The sequence below is a fragment of the Gopherus flavomarginatus genome, chromosome 18 (assembly GCF_025201925.1).
Source record: "Gopherus flavomarginatus isolate rGopFla2 chromosome 18, rGopFla2.mat.asm, whole genome shotgun sequence".
Lineage (NCBI taxonomy): Eukaryota > Metazoa > Chordata > Testudines > Testudinidae > Gopherus > Gopherus flavomarginatus.
The window spans coordinates 21517079-21544386 of record NC_066634.1 but is presented as its reverse complement, the minus strand read 5'-3'; the positions used below and the strand labels follow the sequence as shown (position 1 = coordinate 21544386).

The window sequence follows — 27308 nt, the reverse complement described above, 5'->3', positions numbered from 1 at the left end:
TGGTTTCCCCAGGAAAAGGGGCGTGGGGAGGGAAGCTCCCTGCTCTGAATCAGCTGCCTGGAATGTGAGCCTACAGGGTCCCAGCACACCCCTTCCAGGAAGGGTTGAATCAGCCTCTGAAAACATGCGACGATGGGCGAGGAGAGTTGGTTACAATGGGCTGGGCTCCAAATGGTGTAAATTGCTCTCCGTGGTTTACACCCGCAGGGGAATCTGGCCCCATTGACTCCAATACAGTTAGGTTAATTTCCACCTCTGGGAATTTGGCTCACCGGCGCCAACAGAGCGAAGCCGATTTACTCCAGCTGGAGATCTGGCTTCAGGGCCTTTTCTGGCAGCACAAGTGACCCATTTGCTCCTGGACAGGGCTTTCTGCGGTCCTGCATCATGTTCCTCCTAGATACACAATGAGGTTGAGTTTCCATCACCCCAGGCCCCGCACGGTCATTGACACCATGGAGAATGAGTGGGAAACGCTACCCAGACCAGAATGGTGTTAGGTGCAAGGGATTGGAGAACCAGGCCCTCCTGAGGATTATTTATTATGCTTTTAGACACCAGATCTCAAAGCACTTTGCAAAGGAGGGCACCAGTATCATTATCCTCATTGTACAGCTGGGGAAACTGAGGCAGAGGCTGGGGAAGGGACTTGGGCACCATCACCTGGAGCCCAGCCCAGGGCAGCTGAGTCTCAGTACATGCTTTGTCCACTAGACCACGTTGCCTAAGGCCCGAGAGGTGAAATTAGCAAAGGCTTAGGTAGCAGATGCTGCTTTGGGGTGGTTAATACAGGTCATCATGCAGCCTGCAGGGGGGGGGGAGGGAAGAGACCTGGCGTGTTTCCATTTAGTGCAGGCAGCTTAATTTGTAGTTTTCACGGCAGAGCAGGGCACAAGCTTCCCCCAGGGTGCCCAGCCCGGGCCTGGGGGCAGTGGCTGTAGGGACCAGTTTATCGGCAATATGGTGAGGTGGCTCAGTAGGGGGAGCTCCCCCCTGGCAGTCAGGGGTGGATCCAAAGCTTCAAGGTGGGACTCTATTCCCTGGCCCCTGGATTGGGAGGAGCTAATTTTTCACCCTTCCTTGGGACGGGTCCTAACCCTCCCAGCCCCTATTATCACAAAGGGGAGGAATTATTTTTTCGCCCCTCCCCGGGTTGGCACTTTCCCCCCGGTGCCTGCTTCCCGGATTGGCGGGGGAGGGTGTTTCGCCCCTCCCCGGAGTTGGCACTTTCCCCCCGGTCCCTGCTTCCCGGATTGGCGGGGGAGGGTGTTTCGCCCCTCCCCGGAGTTGGCACTTTCCCCGCGGCCCCTGCTTCCCGGATTGGTGGGGGAGGGTGTTTCGCCCCTCCCCGGGTTGGCACTTTCCCCCCGGTCCCTGCTTCCCGATTGGCGGGGGAGGGTGTTTCGCCCCGCCCCGGGGCCGGCACTTCCCCCCGGCCCCTGCCTGCCGGTCACGTGGTGCGGGGCCCGGAAGAGGATGGCGGCGGCCGCGCGGCGGGGCGGTGGGGGGTCGCGGCCTCTCTCCCTCCTGCTGCTCCTGGCGCTCGGGCCCGCGGCGGCCGGCGGGGCCGGGTCCGAGCCGGGGCGCTGGACCGTGACCTGCTGCAGCGTGAGTCCGCGGCGGCGCGATAGGGGCGGGGCCTGTCGCGACAGAGGCTCCGCCCCCTTTAGCCCCCCCCAACAGATCGGGGGTCGGATTCTTCTGGGCCCCTATAGAGGGGGGGGCCGATCCCTAGGTATAGGGGAGCGCACAAGAGGGGGCGCCCTGCTCTGATCCCCCATAGAATGGGGGTGGGGGCGCCCGGCCCTGGGCCCCTATAGAATGAGGTTGGGGGTGCCCGGCCCCTACACACGGGGTCCCCTGCCATGACCCCCTATATAATGGGGGAAGGGGAACTTAGCCCCTATAGAATGGGGATGGGGGCGCCTGGCCCTGGGCTCCTATAGAATGGGGGTGGGGCGCCCAGCCCCTATAGAGTGGGAGAGGGGGTGCCCTGCCCTGATCCCCTATTGAATGGGGGTAGGGGAACTTAGCCCCTATAGAATGGGAGTGGGGGCGCCTGGCCCTGGGCCCCTTTAGAATGAGGGTGGGGGCGCCCAGCCCCTATAGAGTGGGAGAGAGGGCGCCCTGCCCTGATCCCCTATAGAATGGAGGTGGGGGCAGCCGGCCCCTACATACGGGGTGCCCTGCCCTGATCCCCTATATAATGGGGGTAGGGGAACATAGCCCCTATAGAATGAGGGTGGGGGTGCCTGGCCCTGGGCCCCTATAGAATGGGGGCACCCTGTTCTGGGTCCCTATAGGGAGGTGGAATATAGGGATTGGTGTATCTGGGTGAACGAAGGAGGAGGTGCCCAGCTTGGGGCCCCTCTAGAGTGGGAGGGGGTGGGAGTGCCTGGCCCCTATAGAGAGGTGGGGGTGGGGGCGGGGGCGCCCTGCTCTGAACCTCTATGTTCTTCCATACTAGGGGCAGGGCTGGTGTCCCAGGCAGGACTTGGGCTGTCCCACCTGTTCCTTCTTTGCCTTGTTCTTCATAACAGATGAGACGTTAGGTCTGTTCTGTTCCTGGGGAACATCAGGAAGGGTGGTGGGTGGCTTCCTCGCTTCACCTGCGGCTGCTGCTGGGGAAAGGGGATCAAAATATCCCACTGCTGCAATTTTGGGAGCCTGGGTGTAGACAGGAGCCCTGTGCCTGCTGCTCCTTGGTGTGCAGGCCTTGGTTGTTCTAGGGTTTCCAGCATTGGCAGGGGTGGGAAATTTCCTTAGCGTGGGCTCAGTCTTTGGATCGGAGCCTGTGTACCGCGAGATCTGACTTTTTAACGGTATGCGTGAGAATCTTTTAAGAGAGGTTCTTTCTCCAGCATGTGCGGTAGCTTTATAGATTAAAGGGGTGTTCAAACGCCCTCAAGTTTTAAGCAGTCTGCTTTACAAGTCCCTCCCTCTTTGACTTGCTGCAGCTTTCAGTGGCTTGCGATGTCATCATGCCACTGGTTGTCCAGTCGTTGTGAAGTCTCCCATGTCAGACAAGACATGATTATTATTTAACAATAACTGTACAGTGGCAATGGCTGGAATCTCCTGCCAAGATCCAGGCCCCATTGTGCAAGGCTTAGTGCAGACTGCGAGAAAGCTCTGTCCTGAAGAACATCCAATCTACACAGACAAAAGGAGGGAGAAAGGGTGGATTTGGGTCCCTAAATTGCCGTTGGGATCTGATGCCCAGAGAATGACTTCTGTAAAGTAAGTCCAGCACGGAACTGGGAGCTGAACACAGATCCCCTGGATCCCAGTTCACTGTCTCAATGCCATGGCCGTCTGGATTCCTAGTATAAAATACACACAGGAAAATAATATTTCCTTCTTTATATAACATAAAGAATCTCAGAGTTTCTCATTTCTTTTGTGTCCCTATTAAGGCCGGGGAGCTGGGAAATCTGGGTTGTATTCCTGGCCCTGCCACTCACGAGTTACTCCCTTCCTCAGCTTCCCGATCTGGAAAATGGGGGAAAGGGGTGGAAAAAAGACTATCCTTCCACTGTTGGTTGTGATGCTTAATTCCCTGACACCTGTAAGTGGCTTTGAATTCCTTGGATGGAAAAGGGTAGAAAATAAGTGTGTTAATATCCCCCTTCAAAATATTCCTTGCTTCTGTCCCTCTGGAGCAATCTGGCTGTAATGGCAAATTCATGGGTTATTTCCTCTGGAGAGCCGCTGAACATACCTTACAAAGAGGGCGGTGGATTTGTGTTGACGGGCGAACATCAGTGCTGTTCTGCATAATTTAAGAACTGAATAGAATGTACCTCGGTCAATATGTACCTTGAAAACTTAATGTTCATCTAGGCACGAAGTCATTACTTGCTTGTTGCCCTATGAGCAATAAGTTCATTAATAAGATCTCTTGATTGGATCAGTGCACCGCTGAAAGCCCTCAAAGTCTGGTACAGTCTCTAGGTATTGAGAACAATGGGATGATCTTAGCACAGTGGGGACATCTCGTTATACATGGCAGCGTCATCGGAACTTCAGAAATAAGGACCTAGCTGAGACCAAGTGTGTGTGGTGTTTAGGGCCGGGTGCCTGTATCTTGCTCCCAGCCCTGGATGGGCGTGTGGTTTGGAGGTGGGCAGTCCGGACTCCTGGGGATCTATGCCTAGATGGGAGTAGGGCCTACTTAGAGTAGTGGGGCTGGGAGTTGAAGCATGTGGGTTCTAGGCCTCCGGCGGGATGGGGCTGGGATCTATCTGTTAGAGAAAGGTAGCTGGGAGTTGGGACACCTGGTTTCTATTCACAAAGTAGGATGGGTGTGGGGGGCAATGGGAGTCAGGACTCCTGGGTCCTCTGCCTAGTTCTGGGCCAGAGTGAAGTCATAGTTGTTTTAGCAGAGGAACAGGGAGTCAGGACTCCTGGGTTCTCATTGTGGCTCCTCCGCTGTGTCTGGGTGTAACATGTCTCCTTGCTGCCCTGTCTGTGGATTTGGGTGCATCTCTTTTTGGGGGGGAGGGGGAAAGGTTGAGATTCAATTTTAGTTCATAAAGTCCTTGGAGATCCTCTGCTGAGAGTGGCCGGGTGTGCTCAGGCTTGACTGGTTTTCCCCAGCCTACTTCACCTTGTCGGAACCACGTTCATGCTGTTAAAAATTGTGTGAGCTTGTCAGCCCACGTGATCAACTTCCTACCTGAGACCTTCCACCAGCCCTGCCTGGGCCGGACCACCTGTGGGAGTGAGCCAGGAATTTGCCCTGCGTGGATCACTTGATCTCCAGCCAATAACACATTTTGGTGGCCAAGCTTGTTGCTTTCACTAATCACCCCTGGTCCCTGTGGGCCATCTCCCAAGGGACATTCTACCATCTCCCACCCCACCTCAAACAGTCCAATCCCATTTATTTTTATTCATTAGCAGCAGGCTGGATTTGAAGTCGTGACCTCAATCCTTTGAGCCCTCTGATCTTCTCCCTGCCCCACTGCTCAGAAGCTGCTGGTACTCTTTCCTTTTTTTAGAGGTGCCAGCCAAGCCCCTCTGTAGTGCTAGGTGCTGTACAAATCCCTAGTAAGAGAGTTTATCCAAATCGACATGACGGGGTGGGAAGGGAAATGGAAGTGCAAGAGCTGGGAATGGGACGCAGGTCCCCTTAGTACCAAACCAATGCTCTAATCCCTGGATCATGCTGCCTAACACAGCCTTTTCTTGTTGGGTCTTCTGAGGACAAGCCAGGGGGATAAAACTCTGCTGTTTCTTAACACTTCTGCCCTTCTCCAGCAGCAGCCATGCAAAACTTTTTCCACTCCAGGCTATATGCAAAGCAGTTTGCCCCGAGTGGCTCAGTTTTGATAATTCACTAGTGCATATTTCCAGAGTCCTTGCATTGGTTTGTTTAGGGGATCAAAAAACCCCTCCCTGTGTGTTTTCTTACCTTGTGATCGAAACAAATCTTCCCCACCCCTGCCTTTTCAGAACAGCACCAAGAACCTGTTTGTGTTCTCCAAAACGATGTTCAATGGCTCCTCGATCTCTCTCCACGGTGAGTAGCTTCAGATGTGTTGAAACGTTGGGCTCCTTACGCTATACGGGGATGGGCTTTTCAGAGTCTAAACAGCGTTTAGGGTATGTTTGGCCATTTTCAAAACATTTTCCCAGTGTTTTGCACAAAGCTTCCTCTCAGTTGATACAGTTCCTTGAAAAAATTGGTATTTTCCAACGGGAAACTGTTTCAAAGAAGATCTTCCAACAAACTGATAAGTACGTGCCTCAGTCTTTGCATGATCGACCCTTAATTTGGAGCCTAAATATGGAGTTTAAGGGGCCTAGTTTTAGGCACCCAGATTTGAAAGCTTTGATCACGGCTTTCCTGAGAGGGAAATGCTAAATCTGGAGAAATAGAGCTCGCCAATAAATTGAAAGAATTGTCTTTGTGGCTGAGGATGCGAGGGAGAGTCACAAACCTGAGCCATTCTTTTTAGGTGACAGATCTGAGGAACTGTCCCAGATTGAGGCATCATTAGAGGAGGTTTTGGAACAAACTGATAAATTAAACAGCCATAAGTCACCAGGACCAAGTGGTATTCACCCAAGTTCTGAAGGAACTCAAATGTGAAATTACAAAACTACTAACTGTCATCTGTAACCTATTGTTTAAATCAGCTTCTGTACCAGATGACTGGAGGATAGCTAATGTGACGCCAATTTTTAAAAAGGGCTCCAGAGGTGATCCCGGCAATTACAGCCTGTAAGCCTGACTTCAGTACCGGGCAAACTGATTGAAACTGTAATAAAGAACAATATTGTCAGACATAGATGAACGTAATTTGTTGAGGAAGAGTCGACATGGTTTTAGTAAAAGGAAATCATGCCTCACCAATCTACTAGAATTCTTTGAGAGGGTCAACAAGCATGTGGACCAAGGGGGATCCAGGGGATATAGTGTACTTAGATTTTCAGAAAGCCTTTGACAAGATCCCTCACCAAAGGCTCTTACGCAGAGTAAGCTGCCACGGGGTAAGAGGGAAGGTTCTCTCATGGGTTGGTAACTGGTTAAAAGATAGGAAACGAAGGGTAGGAATAAATGGTCAGTTTTCAAAACGGAGAGAGGTAAATAGTGGTGTCCCCCAAGGGTCTGTTCTAGGACCAGTCCTTGTCAACAGATTCATAAATGATCTGGAAAAAGGGGTAAACAGTGAGGTGGCAAAATTTGCAGACGATAAAAAATTACTAAAGTTAGTTAAGTCCCAGGCAGAGTGCAAAGAGCTACAAAAGGATCTCTCACAACTGGTTGACTGGGCAACCAAATGTCAGATGAAATTCAATGTTGATAAATGCAAAGTAATGGACTTTGGGAAACATCATCCCAACTATCCACAGCTAATTTAGACCCCATCATTTTATGTTATCACACAAGAAGGAGACCTTGGAGTCATTGTGGAGAGTTCTCTGAAAACATCCACTCAATGTGCAGCGGCAGTCAAAAAAACGAACAGAACGCTGGGAATAATCAAGAAAGGGCTAGATACTAGGACAGAAAATATCATGTTGCCTCTATATAAATCCAGGGTACGCCCACATCTTGAATACTGCATGCAGATGTGGGCGCCTTATCTCAAAAGAGAGAGATTGGAAAAAGTTCAGAAAAGGGCAACAAAAATGATTAAGGGTATAGAACGGCCGCTGTATGTGGAGAGATTAATAAGACTGGGACTTTTGAGCTTGGAAAAGAGACAGCTAAGAGGAGATATGATTGAGATCTATAAAATCATGACTGGTATAGAGAAAGTAAATAAGGAAGTGTGGTTTACTACTTCTCATAACAAGAACTAGAGGTCACCAAATGAAATTAGTAGGCAGCAGGTTTAAAACAAACAAAATGAAGTATTTCTTCACACAATACACAGTCAACCTGTGGAATTCTTTGCCAGAAGATGTTGTGAAGGCCGAGACCATAACAAGGTTCAAAAAAGATCTAGATAAGTTCATGGAGAAAAGGTCCATCAACGGCTACTAGCCAGGATGGGCAAGGAAGGTGTCCCTAGCCTCTGCCAGAAGCTGGGAATGGGTGACAGGGGATGGATCACTTGATGATTCCCTGTTCTGATCATTCCCTCTGGGGCCCCTGGCATGGGCCACTGTCACAGACAGGATTCTGGACTAGATGGACCTTTGGTCTGACCCAGTGGGGCCGTTCTTATGTTTTCTGTAATCCACTGAGCTGGGGCATCTAAACATACCATGTTATTTTGAAAAGCCCTTTGGATCATATCAAAACACTACTTTTTTATTTGTCATTTAAGCAGCTACTGTGCTAGACACAGCCCTCCAGGGAGAGAGAGAGAGAGTTTACATTTCAAACAAACACAGAGGTTTGTGATGGTCCCACATTGACAGTTGCATAATATATATGTATCATCTTGTTCTGAGGACCCAGTGAGAATGTTCCAAAGCATCACAAAATATGTCCTTTTTTTTTTTCTTTTAAAGCAATTTTGATTGCAAAAGAAAATGAAACATAGGCCCTGAGTTAGCAGGGTACCTAAGCTTTGACATGGAATCTGTTCTGCTGAAGCTAATGAGACCCTCTTGCTGCGTTGCTGAGCTCAGGGGTTCAAAAAACGCAAGTTGAGTCCCCCAACTTTACGAGATTGCCTGGCAAAGCATGAGAGTTCAAAAAATAATGAATGAAAACACACCTTGCATTTTGATTTCTAGTATTAGACTCTCGGGGGGGAGGAGGTCGTCCCATTTTCCAGTTTGTCTTGATTCTCACCTATCACATGAATCCGGTAGCTGGGGCTTTAAGCCCCAGATATAAGCAGTACCTGCTTTTGTACTTTCAAGTTAGGCGTGTGCTCAGGTACTTTGCTGACATGGGACTGTGATAGCAACATGTTGGGGGTTGACGTTCTCAGGCAGCCGAATTTAGCTTGGTTTTACTTAGTGCCTGTATGTTGGAGAAGAAGCGAGAGAAACCCAAAGGAAAACTGCCCAGACCTGAGTTGCTGTTCAAACTGAGCAAGGTCCCTGGGCCTGCAGAGTCCCGAAGATTCAGCCTCTGCTGATGGGACCCAAGCAAATCATTCTCTCTCCAAAAAAGCCACCATGTGGCTAGAGCTCTGGACTGAGATTTGGAAGAGCTGGTTTTGTTCCTGGCTCAGCTGCTGGCCTGCTGGGTGAACAGGTCAAGTCCTGCCCCTGCCTCAGTTTTGCCATCTGTAAAATGTGGGTAATGATACTGCCTCGTCCATCTAATCCTGTCTAGTCTCCCTCTCCCACCCCCATCAGACCACCACAGGCTCTGGCAGTGGGAGAAGGGGTCTGCGTTCTGTCTCCATATTTCTGCCAGAGATGATATCGTCCCAGCTTTTCTTGCTGAGGATGCAAACGGCCTGCCTTGCCCCTTGCCAGTCATGACTCCGGCTCTGTTGCTGGGGTCTCAGGTGCCTGTTGGCTAGGCGCTGATGGTGCCTCTGCTTTGCAGTGGTGCCGAAGGAGTGTTCCCCGGGGGTGACCCTGAACGTGACCTGGTACCTGCGGAGCTCTCATTGTCACAACGAAGTCTACATGAACGTAAGCACCTCCGTGTCCTTGCGGCCTGGGCTCTGATTTGGGGGAAGGGCTGGGAGGTGTGGAGAGAAGAGAAGGCCTGGGAAAGGCAGAGGAAGTGGGACAACTGGATGGAGGAGGTATTCAGAGCAGGCTGGTTGGGGTTAGAGCTCTGAGCATAGAGGCCTTTGACACACACTCTCAGAGGGAGCACGGTCCAGTGGTTAGAGCAGGGGGCTGGGAGCCAGGACTCCTTGGTTCTATTCCTGACTTTGGGAGTCCGGTGTGTTAGTGCATGAGACTGGGGGCATGAGGTGGGGTCAGGATTCCTGGCTTCTGTTTCCAGCTGTACCAGTGACTCCCTATAAGCCCAGGCAAATTCTTTTCCTGCTCCGTGCCTCAGTTTCTCCCTCTGTGAAACGAGGATGATGCTGACCTTGCAGGGGATGGTGGGAGCTGGGGTTGTGAGGTGTCATTTAATTGTGTGTAAATCGCTTTGGGACCGTTATGAGACTAAGGGGGGTATGATTGAGGTCTGTAAAATCATGACTGGTGTGGAGAAGGTAAATAAGGAAGTGTTATTTCCTCCTTCTCATGACACAAGAACTAGGGGTCAGTCAATGAAATGAATAGGCAGCAGGTTTAAATAAATAGGAAGTATTTCTTTATACAATGCACAGTCAACCTGTGGAACTCCTCGCCAGAGGATGTTGTGAAGGCCAAGACTATAAAAGGGTTCAAAAAAGAACTAGATAAGTTCCTGGAGGATAGATCCATCAATGGCTATTAGACTGGGGTGGTATCCCCAGCCTCTGTTTGCCAGAAGCTGGGACTGGGCGACAGGGGATGGATCATTTGATGATTCCCTGTTCTGGTCATTCCCTCTGGGGCACCTGGCACTGGCCACTGTCGGAAGACAGATTACTGGGCTAGATAGACCCTTGGTCCGACCCAGTATGGCTGTTCTTATATTAATCTGGTTTAACTAATCTGAGTTAATTCACAGTAATTTTCCCTAGTGTCCACATGTAGACTAAGCTTTGGGGGTACCTGAAGGTAAAGGGTTGATCTCTTTCCTCCGCCTCATCTGCTGGGAGTGTGACCCCTCCCTGCTGGGCTCTCATTGATCCACAACATCATGGCTGTCCCTGGGGTGGGGATGGGGGAGTCAGGGAGGAGTCTGCCCCCCATCTAGGGTGTTGGCCGGAGCCTTCCAAGCAGGTGATGGGCTATTGGGAGCAACCATGTGATTGGTGTTCCCTGGGCAGGGAGATCGTTGGGCCTCGGTCCTAGTCTCTTCCCACCCCTGCAGGAGAAGAGAGCAGAGGCTTACCTGACAAATTACAAGACCGAGCTGGAGCCGAAGAGCTCTGGCCAGTACATCCTACACTCGTATAAACCCTTCAACTGTAGCCACGCGGTCCCCCTGGAGGTGAGTTCCCTCTGGGGCCGAGGGCTGGAAACCCCAGAAAGAGAGTGGAGCTCAGAACAGAGCCCTTGGGAACAGGGGTGGGTCTGATGACTGGGGGAGGGAGGGGCAGGCGGGGGGTCTTGGCATCTTTGCGGGTGTCCTGGTGGGGGGAGGATGCGAAGGTGGGCTGATTGGGGGTGGTTGGTTTCTAATTCTGCTGCTTGAAACAGGAAGGAGCTGTGGTAGCTGGAGGCTCTTGGGCCATTGGAAGGGGGCTGGGGTCCCCGTTGTCTGTGGGGTTCCCTGGGGCGCCGCCCTGCTTTGCACCAGCTGCTGTAGGTGACTCTTTTCTCCCGCCTCTCGTAGCTGAATGTAGAGAGTTTTGAGCTGCCTACCCGGCTGGATCGGCTCACGGACTTGCAGGTGGGTAACCCCAAGTGTCGGGCTCCCCTCTTTTCTCCCACAGCCCTGGCTTCAGGCCAATCATCGAGGCCAGCTGGCTGAGAGAGGGGTGCTCCTGCTGAGTCCCCCTGGAGCTTGAGCGGGGGGGAGAGCACAGGCGCTCTCTGGGCTTTCTGCGTGGTGTTGCCTGGCCCTCTGATGTGGGGTACGTAGGGGATGTCCCCTCCTTCCCTGGCCCTGGGGTAAGAGCTCTGATCACACCCCGTGCCCCCCTTTCCTGGCTCAACCCTTTGCTCTGATCTAGGTGCTTGCTGAGCTCCCCTGGCTCTGGGGTTGAGTAGTAGGTTATGCCCTGAGTGTGACTGTGCATCTGTAATTGGTTGTGTCCTGCAGCTGTGCTGCTGGGCTCCTGACAGGTCTTACAAGCTAAACAGGATCAGCCCTGGTTGAGGCTTGAATGGGAAACCCAGGGTGCTCTGGGAACCGGGGTTTGATTCCCAATTGGGTGGTGACTCCAGAGCAGCGCTAGGGAGCAGGATAGGTGACTTGGTAAAAGGCACTTTCCCCACAGTCAGTGCTGTTGGTGGGGGGCTCGATAGAGAGCCCTCTCCCCTCTGAATCTGTGCTGACCCCAGCACAGCACTGTGTCCCTAGAGGGACAGTCTTTCAGGTGAGGGGAGGGATAGCTCAGTGGTTTGAGCACTGGCCTGCTAAACCCAGCGTTGTGAGTTCAGTCCTTGAGAGGGCCACTTAGGTATCTGGGGCAAAAATCTGTCTGGGGATTGGTCCTTCTTTGAGCAGGGGTTTGGACTAGATACCTCCTGAGGTCCCTTCCAACACTGATATTCTGTGATAAGAGGTCTTGACTGATTGTAGATCCAATAGCATTTTCCCCAAGCGTCAGTGTGCTAGCCCTGGTACCCCAGCTGAATTCTACCCCTGGCAGTTCCTTCTGCCTCCCTGTCCTTCCCCCTTGCAATTTCAACTAGGCAGCGATTCTTCCTCACTCGCCATCCTAAATGCATGAGCTGATATTTATTTCTCATTTGCAACAGAATAATATTTTCTGACTCTTATTACAAGCGGGATGTGATGCAGAGAGAGAAATTTCTTTGTCAGCTACCTATAACTGAATAATAACTGCACCATCCATGCTGTCCGTATTTTTTTAGTGGCAAGAAGCTTCTTTAAAACAAGTCCTGTACAGTGGCTAGAAGGGTGGTTCTGATTTTACTCTCTTAACGGTGTCCAGCCAAGTAAAAAAGTCAGCTGGGATTTGAACCTAGAACCAATCAGAAAATGTCCATCAAAAGAGTGTTCTGTTGGAAAATGCCATTTTGATTAAATTGTAATTTTTGGCAAAACCTTACAGATTTTGATGTTTCCTCTCAGGAGGAAAAAATTGGGATATTGATATTTTTCTAAAATTTTCTGTTTCAGAATGAAAGATCAAAACTTTTAGGTTTAGAAACGTCCTTTATTTTATGTATAAAAGGGTTTTTATCGAAATGTTTTGAGTTTATTGAAACACAACATTTTTGATTGACCCAAAACATTTTATTTCCAGAATTTTGTTTGGCAAAAAAATTAGAAAATTTGGCTTTTCGCCCCGATTTGGGATGAATTATTTTCTGATGTGTTTATTTTTCACAGGACGGGCCATCTGTTTTCCAATCAGCACACTTCATGCCTTTTCTTGCTTCTTTGTGAGGGATAAAAGGGCTTGGAGTGTGTCTTCAATTTAAATAATAATAGTATGTGTCTACCCTAAAAATAGCCGTTATGCCTTAACTACGCTGTATGTCTCCTTGGAAGTCCCGGAGAGCTGGACTGGGAGCTCTGCTGGCAGTGAATGGTATATTTCACAAAGACTTGCTCTCCCCGTTGTTCGATCTGTTTGAGTTTAAATGTGAAACCACACTTGAAACGGTCCGAATAAACCTGCTTTCTTTCTCAGCTGAGTGTCCTAACCCTGCTGATCTCCAGTTGTCCTTAGTCTCCCAAGAGAAAAAATTGAGTTAGAGAAGACCTGGATTGCTAATATAGAAGAAATGTCTGCAGCAGAATAAAAGCACTTTCGGTGGCCTTTAGCCATCAGAAAGATGCCCTGAAAAGAGCATAACCGTCCCGCCACCACCACCACCATGTTTTCACCCATAGAATCTTCTAAAAGACATACATTCTTGCCTCTCAATTTCTGCACTCTGCAGCAGGAGACCAGGGTCCAGCGGCGCGGGACTGCAGATGCGCAGCCCAAGGATGCCACCAAGGATGCCGCAGGGAAGCCGAAGTCGTCTGCTATTAAATTGACTGGTCCACCTGACAAAAATCCAGAAGCGGCAGGGAAGCCGAGCGAGACCCAGGGAGAGAAACGGGGCCCAGGAGAGGCAGACGGAACCAAGAAATTAAAAGCAGGGAGACAGGGCAAATCAGAGGTGGGTGACTGTGACAGCTGGCAGATCCCATGGAGTGCTTGTCGTCATGGGTCGAGTGGCTTTCAAGAAGCTGCTTATGTCTGTAGGACTGGATGGATCCAGGCTCAGGTAGCCCTCGAGTAGATCTTCTGTCCCCGCCGTGCAGCCTGGCAAATAATGCCCTGGCTAGGCTTCCTCAGTACACTCTGCTGCCCCCTACTGGGTAGAATCAGCACTGCTCAAGTATGTCATTGACTGATCCAAAGTTGTATTTACCATCCCAGGTTTGTCCACCCACCCCTCAGGTTTTGCCTCCAACACAGAAATCAACAGAGGGTAGTCTGCAGTTTAGATTTTCTTCCCAGGTTGCAACTAGGGCTCCTCCCTCCTCACTGCTCAGCCCACACCCTAGGTCCTCTTCCCCCCCTCTTGCTGTTGCTGGGTGAGTTAACGAGTGCCCCATCCTAGGGAATGAGAACCCCTGATGGTGTCTGCTGCTCTGCCAGCATGGGGGTCGGGGGAGGGTGGAAGGTTTGCCCCCTTGGGTGCAGAGTACCTCCTGTGGGTTACTTGAGCGTGTCTGTTTGCAGCTGTATGCCGTAGCCGAGACCTGGGAGGATGGGCCCTACGTGTTCATCCTGAAGATTGAGGGGCAGAGCAAGGACCCAAAAGCTGCCTCGAACTGGGAGCTCACAAGTAAGCGCAGCCCAAGCCAGGTGGCTGCAGCCTCCCCCCTCCGGTCCCACAGCCCGGGTTCGAATCACTGGGGAAGCAGGGGTCTTATTGCCCCTTGAACAGGACAGCTGTGTGGGGGAAGGGGTGATTCTCCCTGAGGGAGCTGTGAGAGAGGGGGAGCTGTGAGAGAGGGGGAGCTGTCCAGGGGAACAGGCTAGGGAGCTGCCACAAGGGAAGTGGGTGGGTGTGAGTGTGTGGGGGGGCAGATATTGTGGGGGAGGGGGGACTTTCCTCAGGGGAGTGGTGGGGCAGGGTGGCTGTCCCAGGTGAACAGGGTGTGGGCTTGAGACAGGTAGCTGCTGCAGGGCATGTAGGGGTGTGTGTGGGTAGGAGGGGTGAGTGTCAGGGGGAGTGAGGGTGGGGGTAGAGAGGCCAGGGGAAGGGGGCATGGAGGAAGGGGGGGGTGGATGTCCTGGGGTGGTGAGGGGGTGTGTGGGTGGGTGGGTGTAGGAGGTGACCTGTCCCAGCTGGAGAGGGTGTAGCGGGTGGGGTGGCTGTCCCAGGGAAGTGAGTGGGTGGCAGCTGTCCCATGGGGTTGGGAGGGGGGCTGTTGCAAGGGGAGCAGTGGGGAGGGGGAGGAGTTGGGGGGCAGGGTGGGATTTCAGGGTTTGGTGGGAGGTTGTCCCAGGGAGAGCGGGGGTAGCAGCTCTCCCAGGGGATGGAGGGGGCTGTCCCAGGGAGAGCGGGGGTGGGAGAGCTGAGCAAGGAGACGGGTTGGGGAGAACGGGATGGATCCCTGCAGGAGGAAGGGGGCAGAGAACAGGGGAGCAGCTGGTGGAGGGAGCGGGGCGGCAAACACGATTGGAGAACCGCTGTTGCGGCGGGTGGACCCCTGGCCTCTGCCTGCTTCTCGGTGCTCAGCTCCATTGTCTCCCTCCCCAGTTGACGTCCGGATGAAGCACCCTCACTACCAGTACATCTCCGCCTCTGAGTGGCCCCTCATGGCGGTGAGTGAGCAGGAAACGGCTCCTGGCCTGGGATCAAGGCTCAGGGGAGGGACCCGACCCCAGGGCTGGCATGGTTTGGGGAGCACGGCCTGGGGGTCTCCATGGCGGTGCTAACACCCCCTCCCCATGAATGCCAGGGGTTTGAAGTGGCGATCAGCAGCTGCTTTGGCTGGGCTCCCTGCAGGAGCTTTCCTGGGGCTCCTGCCGGGTCTCGCTGCTGGCTGTTTTTTGGCCTCCTGGCGAGCGTGTTTGCCAACCCCTCTCCCAAGCGGTGCTGTGCCTTGTGGGTAACCATCCAGCTCTGCCTGACCCCACTGCATTCCACTGAGCCCGTTCTCCCTTAGCACCATAAGCTGGGGTGCTGGCTGGTCTTGCAAGCTAAGCAGGGTTTGGTCAGGTTGGTACCGGGAAGGGAGACCGCTGGGGCATATCCCACTGTTGCAGGAAGGGACATGGGGCGTCTTGGGGCCAGTTCTGAGCCCAGCATGGTGTTGGGGGGTGCTGCAGAGTGGGGTGGGGTGCTCAGAAGGGGGCGCTCTCCTGTCAGTGCTGCATCATGGCACTGGAGGGGGTTTTGTGCCGCAAAATGGGGGACTCAGTAGGGGGCGCTCTCAGGACTGACCCACATGCCCCATTGTGGCACTAGGGGGTGCTGACCTGCAGGGGCTGGGAGGCCCAGTAGGGCGTGCTTTCCTTTTGCAGTCCTCACTTCCCCTGCTGCCCCAGCGTGATGCTAGGGGGTGCTGTGCTGTAAGTGGCCGTTCCAATAGGGGACACTCTCCCCTCACAGCCATTGTAGGCCCCAGGGCAGCGCTAGGGGGCACCAGCCCCTCAGATCAGGGCTGATCTCAAGGCCGCAGGGCACCGTTTGCCGGGGGAGGGGGGGGAGCCAGGAGCCCCCCAGACTCCCTCCAGCCCAGGGCCGGAACTCTGCGATCAGGCCCGTCAGCTGTGCTGCTCTCCCGCCCCGCAGTTCTACATGGCCATGTGCATCGTGTACGTGTTCTACGGGGTGCTGTGGCTGGGGCTGCTGGCCTGCTACTGGCGGGATATCCTGCGCATCCAGTTCTGGATCGGGGGGGTCATCCTGCTGGGCATGCTGGAGAAGGCCGTCTTCTACGCCGAGTTCCAGAGCATCCAGAGCCAGGGGGTGTCTGGTAAGTGCGTGGGCCCCTGGCACAGCTCCCGCCCAGCAGGGTTCACCTTAGCTGGGACTTGGGTGAAAGACCTGGGGGTGACTCAGTAGGGGGCGCCCTTCTCTCTCGGCACTGACCCCAACGAGGCGTATGGGGGCGCTGTGCTGCAGGGGTTAGGGTGGGAGCTCCATAGAGGGCACTTTCCCCTTGCAGTCAGTTGTAACTAGGGTAACCAGATGTCCTGATTTTATAAAGACAGTCCTGATATTTGGGGCTTTTTCTTATATAGGTTCCTATTACCCCCCTACCTCCTGTCCCGATTTTTCACACTTGCTGTCTGGTCAGCCTAGTTGTAACAATGCTTTTAGGGGAGTAAAGTGGGGGAGGGGTGTCAATAGGGGGTGCTCTCCCCTCTCAGCATCGACCCCAAACCTTTTTGCTGCTCTCAGGCCCAGCGGGGCCCCCCCCCCCCGCCCCCCGGGTTGCGTAGAGACCGACAGGAGAACACTGCCGCTTCATAATCATTACACTGTGTTTGATGTGGGACTGCTTTGTTCTGCTGGGCATCAAATGCTGGGAAAATCTGCTCCCCTTTCGCTGAGGAGGCTCCCCCTTTGCCACTCCCCTCCTTGTCTCCTCTCTGCGTTTCCTTGCGGCTCCCAGTTCACACCTCCGAAGTGTCGTCATCTGGCCTTAGTGCTGCTCCTACAGCAAGCGAGTCGCGGTCGCTTTTCCCCTCCGACACTGTCACCAGATGCCCCGGGATCAGTTGCGCTTGGTTCCCATTTGGAAGCTTCCTTGAGGGTCGTGCTGGCCACATACATTCAGCCTGTGCGCTGGATCCAGGCCGGACCCCAGCCCTACCCCCTGTTCCTCGCACCGGACGAGCTCAGATTGTCTCAGGTCCGTTTCCATCTTTGCGTCTTCTGTCCGGCTCCCACTAGGGGGTGGCATGGGACCGATGTAATGGGCCTGAAATGGCTCCTGGCTCTGGTTTCTGATCCTGTTTATGGGTGATTCCCTTTCTTCCCAGTTCTCAGCAGCTAAGTTGGCAGGCAGGCAGGAGGGATTGGCAGGTGGCTGTGCCTGGCAGGGCTGGCCAAGGGGCATCTGTGCATGGCAGGGAGAGGTGAGGTGACGGTTTGTGCCTTAATCTTCCCGTTCCCCACCCCGTGGTGACATTGCTTTTCTCTCCTGTTCCAGTCCAAGGGGCCGTGATCTTCGCTGAAGTGCTGTGCGCTGTGAAGCGTATGCTGGCCCGCGTGCTGGTCATTATCGCCAGCCTGGGTTACGGCATTGTCAAGTGAGTACCTGGGGCTGGGGCGGGGGGCCCAGGGAGAGTGCGTGAGACAATACCAGTGGAAAAGTCTTAAGAGTGATGTGTGGCAGATTAGCCCATGAACCCTGGTGGATGATCCCTGTATAATGCTGCTTCTAGGAACAAGCAGTTAAATTCCTTCCTGACCCCTGCCAATGACCAGTTTACGCCCTGAAGCCTGAGAGCTCACCTTCCCCTTCCTGCAGAAAGGGTAGCATGTGTAACGTATGGGTTGTGGGGAGCGGCTCCGTGCCTTGCCATCGGGGGCTACGGTCAGCACAGACTCCGATTGGGGGGCGGGGGCCCTGGTTGGAGGTGGGTCAGCCCATGTGTGTGGAGGATGGGATGACCGTTCCAGGTGTTTGGGGGGGCGGGGGGTTGTGTGAAGCTGGGGGGGGAGGGGGAAGCTGGAGGAGGGCAGCTCATCTCATGGAAGAGGCCCCTCCTTTCTCCCCTGGTCTGCCCGCCCCGTGGGTAACCCTGACCCTGCTGTCTGTGCTTCTCTGCAGGCCGCGGCTGGGTGCCCTGCTGAACCGGGTAGTGGGCGTGGGGCTGATGTACCTGCTCTTCTCCATCATTGAGGGTGTCCTGCGGGTGAAATCGGTAAGTGGGGACCTTGCAGGGGCACCACCAGCCATGGGCGGCCTGGAGTCACGGCCCTAGTGACAGCGATGGGGGTGCTTCATTGGAGCCACCGGCTGCCCCGCGGCGGGTGGGAGATGGGGCCTCTGAACGGGGCTATGGTGGCAGTTGTTTCTGGGGGCGGCGGGAGCAGGAGGGATGCAGCAGAGGGGCAGGGAGCATCCCCGGGCACTGCCCTGCTGGGGACAGCTGTCTGCTAGGCAGGGCTCTCTCTCCTGACAGCCCGATGCGCAGGAGAGGAACCTTCTTGGGGTCCAGCTCCCAGAGGGATTCGCCCCCGGCCCTGGGGGTGTCGAGCGGGGAGGCGTGTGGGTAGGGGCTGGCTGGTGGAACTGCAGCCGGGGAGGAGAGGGGAGGGGTGGATGCTGGGGGCGGGGATAAACTGTGGAGAGGGTGGGGCTTAGTTGGGGGGTGGCCTGGGCCCGTGCAGATGGGTTGGCTGGCCCTGCTCCATGGTCCCTCAGCGTCTGGCTCATCCCTCCCTCCGCCCAGGACCAGGGTAGCCCGGCCACACTGGTGTGCAACATCTTGCTGGCCTTTGTCGATTCCTGCATTGTCTTGTGGATATCCTTTACCCTACCCCCCTGGGGCTGCCTTCCTGCTGCCCTGGCCCCCACCCCACAGCAGGCTCCCTTGGGGGGGTGGGGAGGCAGCCAGGGGACAGTCCCGACACTCGTGGTCCCGGCCACCGGGTGCCTGGAGTAGGCCTGGCCTTGCCAGAGACAGCCTGTGGGGGTCACCCTGGGGTTCCCTGTGAGAAGCAGGGCGGGGCCAGGTGGGGATTGCCCCACAGTGGGTGGGGCTTACCTTGGGGGCGGGGCCTAGCAGGGGAAGGTTTGCCCTGGGGCTCTCTGTGGGAGGGAAGGGAGGGGCTAGCTGGGGGGGATTGTCCTAAGGGGTGGGGCTAGTGTTCTGATTGGCCTTTGTAGGTGGGGGACTCCTGTCCTCTAACTGGCTGTTCCATAGGGGGGGTGGTTGGCTGGGGGGGAAGGGGGGGGCATCCCTCCTTGATCCCAAACTAACTGCGCCCTGCTGACCCCATCACAAAGAAGCCTCCCCCCTGCTGTACGAACGCGGGTTGGACTGCAGCCATCTGTGCTGTCCCCCTGCACCCCCTCCTTGGCCTCCTCCCATCTCCCCGCTCACCTCTCTGCTTCTCTTCTTCCCCTCTTCAGGCTCAGGATGACCTGGTGCTGCTGGCTGCCATCCCTTTGGCTATGCTTGACTCTGCCCTCTGCTGGTGGATATCCTGGGCCGCTGTGGGTCTGCCCGAGCTCGGCTCCACGGCTCCCCTCCCCTCCCCTCGCGCTCGCTAGCCTGCTAAGATCCTCCTCCGTCCAGGTCCCCGGCACCACCGGGGTCCGCGTCCGACTGCTCCGTCCAGTGGGAGGTTGAGGACTGATTGGGCAGTGGGGAATGGGTGTCAGGCCTCCTGAGTTCTGTTCCCCATTCGGGGAGGGGAGTGGGGTCTAGTGGCTAGAGCAGTGGGGTGGTGGCTGGGTGTCAGGACTTCTGGGTTCTGTTCCCCATTCCAAAGGGGAAGGTGGGGTCTAGTGGTTAGAGTGGTCAGGTGAGGGCTGGATGTCAAGACTCCTGGGTTCTATTCCCAGCTCTAGGAGGAGTGTGAGGTCCAGTGGTTAGAGCAAGGGGACATGGGTTGTATCCCCGTCTCTGGGTGGGACTGGCTATGGTGGTTGGAGCAGGAGGGGGCTACAAGGCAGGACTCCTGGGTTCTATCCCCAGCTGTGCAGTGCGAGGGAGGTGGTCAGAACTCCTGGGTCGTATTCCTAGAGTTTGCTGTATAGTATTGGGGGCAGCCTGTCTGTGCCTCAGTTTCCCTGTCTCTAAAATGGAGGTCATGACCCTTACCCCTCTTGGGGATGGAAGGGGCTGCAGGAGACAGAGGATGCTTATTAACCATTTCCTGGCCCTTGGGGAGTGGGGCAGGTTGGACGTGTGTTGTATGCTACCAGGTGCTTGAGACAGGTAATTCTCTCCTGACCCCCTCCCAGAATGCTTTGCAGTAGTTCCCATTGGTTTATGGGGCATGCCTGGGGGAGGAGCCCAGGTCAGACACCATAGAATGGGCAGGGGAGGGTCGTGTGGGCTGTAGCGAGTTCGAAGAGGTGCAGCCGCCCTCCCCCTCGTGCTCCTGGCATGCCCTGGTTTTTCCCTTAACGAGCTGCACATCCTCATCAGCCTGGTACAGACCATGAAGCTCTTGAAGCTACGACGCAACACGGTGAAGCTGTCCCTGTATCGCCACTTCACCAACACCCTCATCTTCGCCGTGATCGGTGAGCCGGGGGCCCCGGGGGGAGTGCACGGAGAGCTGGGCCCCCTCTCCCGGCGCGCAGGACCCCGCGGGGCAGGGCTCTGAGGCCACTAGGATCCCTTCCCCGGGTCAGTCTGTGCCCGGGCGGGGATGATTGGCCCTTGTGCCCTCCCCAGGGAGTGGGGGCTGGGACTCGCCGAATCCAAGGGTTCAGATAGCTGATGCCAGTGCCCATTGGGGGGGCTGTGGCTGACCCCTGGTGCCCACGGGGAGTTGAGGATGCCCCAGGAGGGGCTTCTGCCCCCCATGCTGGTGAGGACTGTGGGGGTTGCACCTGGAGGGCTCTGCCCCCCCATCCTGTGGGGAGTGAATGCCCCCACCCCCAGTAGCGATGGTAAAGCTGAACGAGGGGTCAGAGGACCTGCCTGGCAGCCATCGCCCTGGTAACAGCCTGTCTCCTCCCCAGCATCCGTCATCTTCATCATCTGGACCACCAAGACCTTCCGGCTCACCAAGTGCCAGTCGGTGAGTAGCCAGGCGCTGCCGGCAGGCTCTGATCCAGGGCAGCCCTGGCATGGCTTGTGGGTGCCACGGGCAGTCGGGCCGGCACAGTAACCCGGTGAACAAGAACCTGGCCTGGGGGAGGCCGGGTCCCTTGGGGAGGAACTGGGCCTAGGCTGGCTGTGGAGGCCGCACGGAGCTGCAGATCCGCACTGCAGCATCTAACCAGCTAGCCCCGGTGGCTGGCTAGCTGTGACCTCCTCTACGGGCGCTACTGTTGGGATGCTGAGTCCCATGTGGGGCTGGGAATCAGGACTCCTGGGTTCTATTCCCTGCTCTGCCACAGATTCACTGGGCAAGCCTCCCGTTGCTCCATAACTCTCCTGCCTCCAACGGGAGGCTGTGTGGCTGAACGTCAGGGGCGCGGTAGGATGACCTGGGAAGGAGGGGGCTTCCATGTCTGTCCTGCCTCCTCTGGCTCACTCCCTTGCCCCTTCCTAGGACTGGCGGGAGCTGTGGATCGACGATGCCTTCTGGAGGTTCCTCTTCTCCATCATCCTGCTGGTGATCATGTTCCTGTGGAGGCCCTCGGCCAACAACCAAAGGTGCCTGGACCTCCCCCTCACTTTTCTTCCCCCTCTGCCAGGCACTCGGGACTGGGAATGGAAAGATCCCACCCAGGTGTCACCTGTAAGGTCAGTGCAGATCACTCAGGCGGAGGGGGCAGTGAAAGCTTCTAGACTGGGGCTTGGCTGAGATCTGCGCTCGGCTCCTTTTCCAGGGATGAGCCTCCTTGTCGGATCCAGCCTCAGTTAGGAAGGATGGTACCCGGCAGCAGGGAAGGAGCTGTTTGGGGGGTGCTTGTTGCCAGGGAAGGGCAGCTGGGGTGGGAGGGGTCAGTTGTTGGGGGGAAGGGTGTTTCAAGACGGGAGCTGGGATGGAGGAGTGGGGAGAAGGATCCTGTTTCCCATTCAGCCACTGCTGACCCCAGTACCCCAGCGTGGCACTAAGGGGGGCATTATTCGGTTCCCCTCAAGCACACACACTGTCCCGTAGGACCATTGTAAGCATCCGGTCTAACCTCCTGCATAACCCACCCAGCCGTTCCTGCAGCCAGTCGAGATCTGGTGGCTAAGATGGAGCCACATCTCCACCCAGTCTCTGGCTGCATCCCCTGCCCTGCTCCATTGGGTATTAAACCCCCAGGTGATGCCCCCTTAAAAAATATTCCTGCAACTGGCATGATCTTCTGAAAGATCTGCCCTAGTTCAAACAGGAGTCATTTTAAGGAAGCCCTGAGGCCTGCGTTACACACGGTCCTGTAAGGATTCGATTTTGATTGGTAAATGTCAGTAAACTTCGATTTCACCGCAAATACGCAAACCAATGAGAGAAATGCTTCCATCTGAGAACTGAAATATACATCTGGGCAAAGGAAGACAAATGCTGCTTCAGAACGTATTAACGTCTGATTTCAAGCTATTTACTCATGGCTTGACATGTGATATTGACAGTTTGTGTTTTAACAGTTACAAAAGAGTTACTTTTTTAATCTTAGCATCTGTCGTTAAATAACCGTCTGTCCCGGCTCCCCCATAATTTCCCACAACCATGAAAATTTAAATTAAAAAAATGCTTAGCCCAGAATTTTGCACACCTGTGAAAATTTGAAATACATTGGAACCTCAGAGTTACAAACATCTGGGGAACGGAGGTTGTTCATAACTCTGAAATGTTCGTAACTGTGAACCAAACATCCTGGTTGTTCTGTCAGAAGTTTACAACTGAATATTGACTTTAACACAGCTTTGAAACTTTACTATGCAGAAGGAAAATGCTGCTTTCCTTTTGTTTTTGCAGTAGTTTGTTTCACACAGCACCGGTGTGTGTGTGTGTGTGCACGTGTGCATGCTGCAGATTGTATATTTCCGGTTCTGAATGAGGTGTGTGATTGACCGGTCAGCTCATAACTCTGGTGCTCACAAGTCTGAGGTTCTACTGTAGCTAACAATGGGGCAGGGGGGGAGTGCTTAAACGTACATCGATATACTTTGAAATTATTAAAAAAAGAATCATATTCTGCCAAGGCTGGTTCTCCAGAAGGATGATCGCTGCGGTCCTCCTGGCTGTGCGATCTATGCATTTGTGAACCATTGTGCTATCTCGGCAGATACGCATTTGTGCCGCTGGTGGATGAAGGGAGCGAGGAAGAGGACGAGGACGAGGAACATATGGTGAACGAGGCCTTTGGTAAGTCTCATCTAACAGGATTCTCCTCCCACACCCCAACCCTGGACTCTGGTGTCTGTTGCTTAGGGCAGGGTAGGAGGAAATGGGGCAGAACTCAAGTAACGCCCTTTGCTCCTTCCCTTTCACCCTGCTGTCTCGGTGCCCTGGCGTGTGGCTGGCTTGTGCTCATACACCAATAATACCAGTTTGTTTATTGGTGTATACCAGCGTGGGGTGTGCAAAGCCCTTCCTGACCCATGCTCCCTGAAGCATGAGCTTGATTTCCCCTTAACTTAGCAGGGCTCTAAATTTTCACAACCAGGGAATGATCCAGCCATAGGGTTGGACTTCTGGCACTGCTGCCTGCATAGCTTCTGCGCTGTGTATGTATGTGCATAGGGGACTATATAGGGGGCAAGGTTATTTTTGCCCTGTACGCAAAGATAAGGATGTCGGACAGTAATCCAGCTATGTAAGCATGAGGTAGGCAGTGCTATATAAGGGTCAGAGGAGTGGTGACAGGACTGGGAGTCAGGACTTCTGGGTTCTCTTCCTGGAGTTGGTTGGGGAGTGGGGTCTAGTGGTTGGAACAAGGGAGGCCGGGGATCAGGACTCCTGGGTTCTCTTCCTGGAGCTGGCTGGGGAGTGGGGTCTCGTGTTTGGAACTGGCGAGGCTGGCTCTGCCACTGATCTGCTGTGTGACCCTGGTAAAGTCACATCCCCTGCTGTGAGGTAGAGATAACACTGGGGAGGGGTTGTGAGGCTAAGTGGTGTGTCAAGATCCCTGCGGCGCAGGGGTTGGGTCAGCCCCGTTCGGTGGGGTTGGGTCAGCCCCGTTCGATGGGCAGTGGTGGCTTCCAACCAAATCCTCTGTTGCCAGCCAGGTAGGGGAAGGATCAAACAGAGCAGCAGCTCTGGCTCTGAAATGACTCTGCCGGCCCACTAGACCATGAATGAAATGCGAGACCTCTGGGCAACTGCAGCAGGAGGTGGGTGGGAGTCTGCTCCAAGTTGCTCCCTCACTGACCCACTGGTTTGGGGCGGGGGATGGTGTCTGTTTTGCAGAAGGGATGAAGATGAGGAGTGCAAAAAATGAAGTCAACGGGATCCTGAAAGGCAGCAGAGTGGTAAGGAATGGGGTCGGGGGCAAGGGGGTGCTGGTCTGCCTCGTGCTGGTCGTGCCCAGAGGGGCGTCAGGCTCTGAATCTTGTGCCACCTCTGGCCCCAGATCAGAGCCCTTTCGGCCCCTCACAGCCCAGCCGAAGTTGCTCATGGCTGCAGATGGGCGAGTCAGCGTGAACAGCCTGTGCTAGCACGCAACGGGGCAGGGTTTGCAGCTGTAGCGCCGCAGGCCGTGTTCCTCTTGGAGCTGCGAAGCTAAGCAGGGTCAGACCCGCTTACTATGAGGGTGGGAGACTCAAGACACTGCAGGGATTGTCCTTGGTGACTCTCAGTGGCCAGGGCTGAGCTCTCCCCTTTGAGTCAATGCTAACCCCAATGCACCTGTGTGGCGCTAGGGGGCACTGTGCTGTGGGTTGCTGCACTCACCACTCAGTGGCTCTAGAGGGTGCTGTCCCCTCCCATTCAGTGGATTCTTCGTGGTATTGCAAGCTTCAGGCTGATGCGCCCAATCTGGGGGATGCTCCCCTGGACTCCAGCACTCACTGGCTGTCCCCCCGCCCCTCCTTCTTTGCAGGATGAAGATTTGAAATGGGTGGAGGAAAACATCCCTTCGTCTATGGCCGACGTGTAGGTTTGAGTGCAATTCCTGAGGTCTGGCCCTTCCGTCCGATCTTCTCGCACGAGCCTCGGGAGCTTCCCCGTGGGGGGATGCTGTGAGGAGGACGGTCTGTTCGTACGCAGGGCCATTGCTAGCCATGCTCTTATAGCCGCGCTGGACTGTTAGCTGTCATGGTGATCACGTTTGGAGCTGGACCCTGGGTGGGAGACCACCGGGGGAAATGCCCGGTGCTGGAGAAATGTATCAGCAGGGGCTGCTCACCTCTGAGGCTGTACTGACCCCAGTCCGGCACAAGGGGGTGCTGTGCTGCAGGGGGTGAGGCGGTGGCTCAGTAGGGGGAACTCTCTCCTGGGAGTCGGTGCTGACCCCATTGCCCTAGCATGGCGCTAGGGGGCGCTGTGGAGCAGGGTGAGTGACTCGGTAGGGGGCGCTTGCCCCTTGGAGTCTGTAGTGACCCAGCACAGCACCAGGGGGTGCTGTGGAGCAGGAGGTGCAAATACCTGGATGAGAAATGACACCCCCGCCTCCCCAAACCCTCTCCAGCAATATCCCCTGCTCCGGGCTGTGGGATTTGATATATTTGGCTCCAGCGTCCTGGCTGAATTTCCTCTCGGACAATGTCCAGATTCTCCTCCCTCTCCCCAAGGGGTAAGATCCCTTTCGTGCCCTGGGCTTGACTTTATTAAACAGCGGTGGGCAGACCCTTCGGTCCCTCAGAGGCCCTGCGTCGGTCCGTGCATTAATCCCGTGAACTAACCTTTCCTGCCTCTCTTCCCCCTTGCAGGGTGCTACCACCTCTGCTGGACTCCGATGAGGTAACCCTGCTTTTCCTAGTCAGAGCCCCAGAGAGTCTCCTCTGTTAGCTTGCCCGCTCCAAAGAGCACCTATGTATACAGAGGGCAAGGCAGTGAGTCCCCTCCCCTCAGAGCCAGTGTAGTGCTAGGGGCACTGTGCTGTAGGGAGCGGGGTGACGGGCTCAGTAGGGGGTACTCTTCCCCCTTAGTGCTGCACTAGGGGGCGCTGTGCTGCAGGGAGCAGGGAAGGGGCCACTCTCCCCTTGTAGTGCAGCACTAGGGGGCGCTCTCCCCTCGCAGTGCAGCACTAGGGGGCGCAGTGCTGCAGAGAGCAGGGAAGGGGCCACTCTCCCCTCGCAGTGCAGCACTAGGGGGCGCAGTGCTGCAGAGAGCAGGGAAGGAGGTGCTCTCCCGTTGCAGTGCTGCACTAGGGGTCGCTGTGCTGCAGGGAGCAGGGAAGGGGGTGCTCTCCCCTCGCAGTGCAGCACTAGGGGGCGCGGTGCTGCAGAGAGTAGGGAAGGAGGTGCTCTCCGCTCGCAGTGCAGCACTAGGGGTCGCTGTGCTGCAGGGAGCAGGGAAGGGGGCGCTCTCCCCTCGCAGTGCAGCACTAGGGGGTGCTCTCCCCTCGCAGTGCAGCACTAGGGGGCGCAGTGCTGCAGAGAGCAGGGAAGGAGGTGCTCTCCCGTTGCAGTGCTGCACTAGGGGTCGCAGTGCTGCAGAGAGCAGGGAAGGAGGTGCTCTCCCGTTGCAGTGCTGCACTAGGGGGCGCAGTGCTGCAGAGAGCAGGGAAGGAGGTGCTCTCCCGTTGCAGTGCTGCACTAGGGGTCGCTGTGCTGCAGGGAGCAGGGAAGGGGGTGCTCTCCCCTCGCAGTGCAGCACTAGGGGGCGCAGTGCTGCAGAGAGCAGGGAAGGGGGTGCTCTCCGCTCGCAGTGCAGCACTAGGGGGCGCTGTTCTCTTGTGTCTTCTGACCTGCTAGGAAACAGAGGCACTGACTGCTCATGATCACCCAAGATCCCATCTCTGGGTGACTCCGTTCTGCCTCTGTGTCCCCTTCATGTTTTAGTCGGGCGCAGGGTTTTCCTTTGCTCCCTGCCCTCTGCCGTTGTGTAGCTCGGTCCCCGTTCATCAGCTGCCGTGCCCCACCCCAGAGGTGGCCCACACACAGCAATCTCTTTGATGTCAGCGTTTAGCTTGGAAACAGCAAAGAGTCGTCCTAGGCATGGGGGTGACTCTTCTCCTCCCCGTGGGACCTAACAAGGGCCCTTTTCTCTCTCCGGCTCCAGGAAATAGTGACCACGAAATTTGAAATGTCCAAGATGGAGTGAGAAAGGAATCCGGCCAGTCGTGCTGCAGGATATGCCCAGCTTCCCTCCATGGCCTGTCGGGGAAGGAGAGTTGCTGGTGGTTTTTCTTTTAATATATATATTTGTATATGGTTAAAAGATTATTTTATTACCTTTAAGTTTCTAATTCTCGGGCTTTAACGCACTGGGGAGCTCTCCCCTGCTAGTGGCCCCAGGAGAGCGCCCCCATCTGGGGAGGAAGACCAGAATGCACCTCGACCAGGATCAGCTTCTTTCTCAGACTGGATTAGGAAGGAAACTGCTTTTGGCCGCTCTGGGCCTCTGTCCCGCTGAGGAGCGGCGTTGGCTGGACATGTGCAAGTGGTTTTCTAATGGATCGGGCGGGGTGGGGAGTGACAGGCAGACACGTATTGGGTGCACCTGTT

At 55.2% G+C, this 27308-nt stretch overlaps 1 protein-coding gene across 2 annotated transcripts; it reads left to right on the top strand.

Annotated features, from left to right (window-relative positions):
* The first annotated feature begins 1462 nt into the window (after positions 1-1462).
* LOC127037047 (transmembrane protein 87A-like) lies at positions 1463-27041 on the top strand. Of its 2 annotated transcripts, none has more exons than XM_050928482.1 (20): positions 1463-1608; positions 5458-5524; positions 8969-9057; positions 10346-10465; positions 10811-10867; positions 13057-13281; positions 13851-13956; positions 14878-14942; positions 15916-16099; positions 17282-17381; positions 17906-17999; positions 19214-19284; positions 20229-20335; positions 20780-20838; positions 21316-21419; positions 22985-23064; positions 24109-24170; positions 24740-24792; positions 25569-25599; positions 26863-27041. In XM_050928482.1, exons 1-20 carry the CDS (start codon positions 1477-1479, stop codon positions 26902-26904), a joined length of 1848 nt encoding a protein of 615 aa, XP_050784439.1. In that variant the 5' UTR covers positions 1463-1476; the 3' UTR covers positions 26905-27041. The 2 variants fall into 2 exon arrangements, with proteins under 2 accessions (XP_050784439.1, XP_050784440.1); XM_050928483.1 differs by lacking the exon at positions 1463-1608 and adding an exon at positions 3030-3240.
* Positions 27042-27308: the final 267 nt, after the last annotated feature.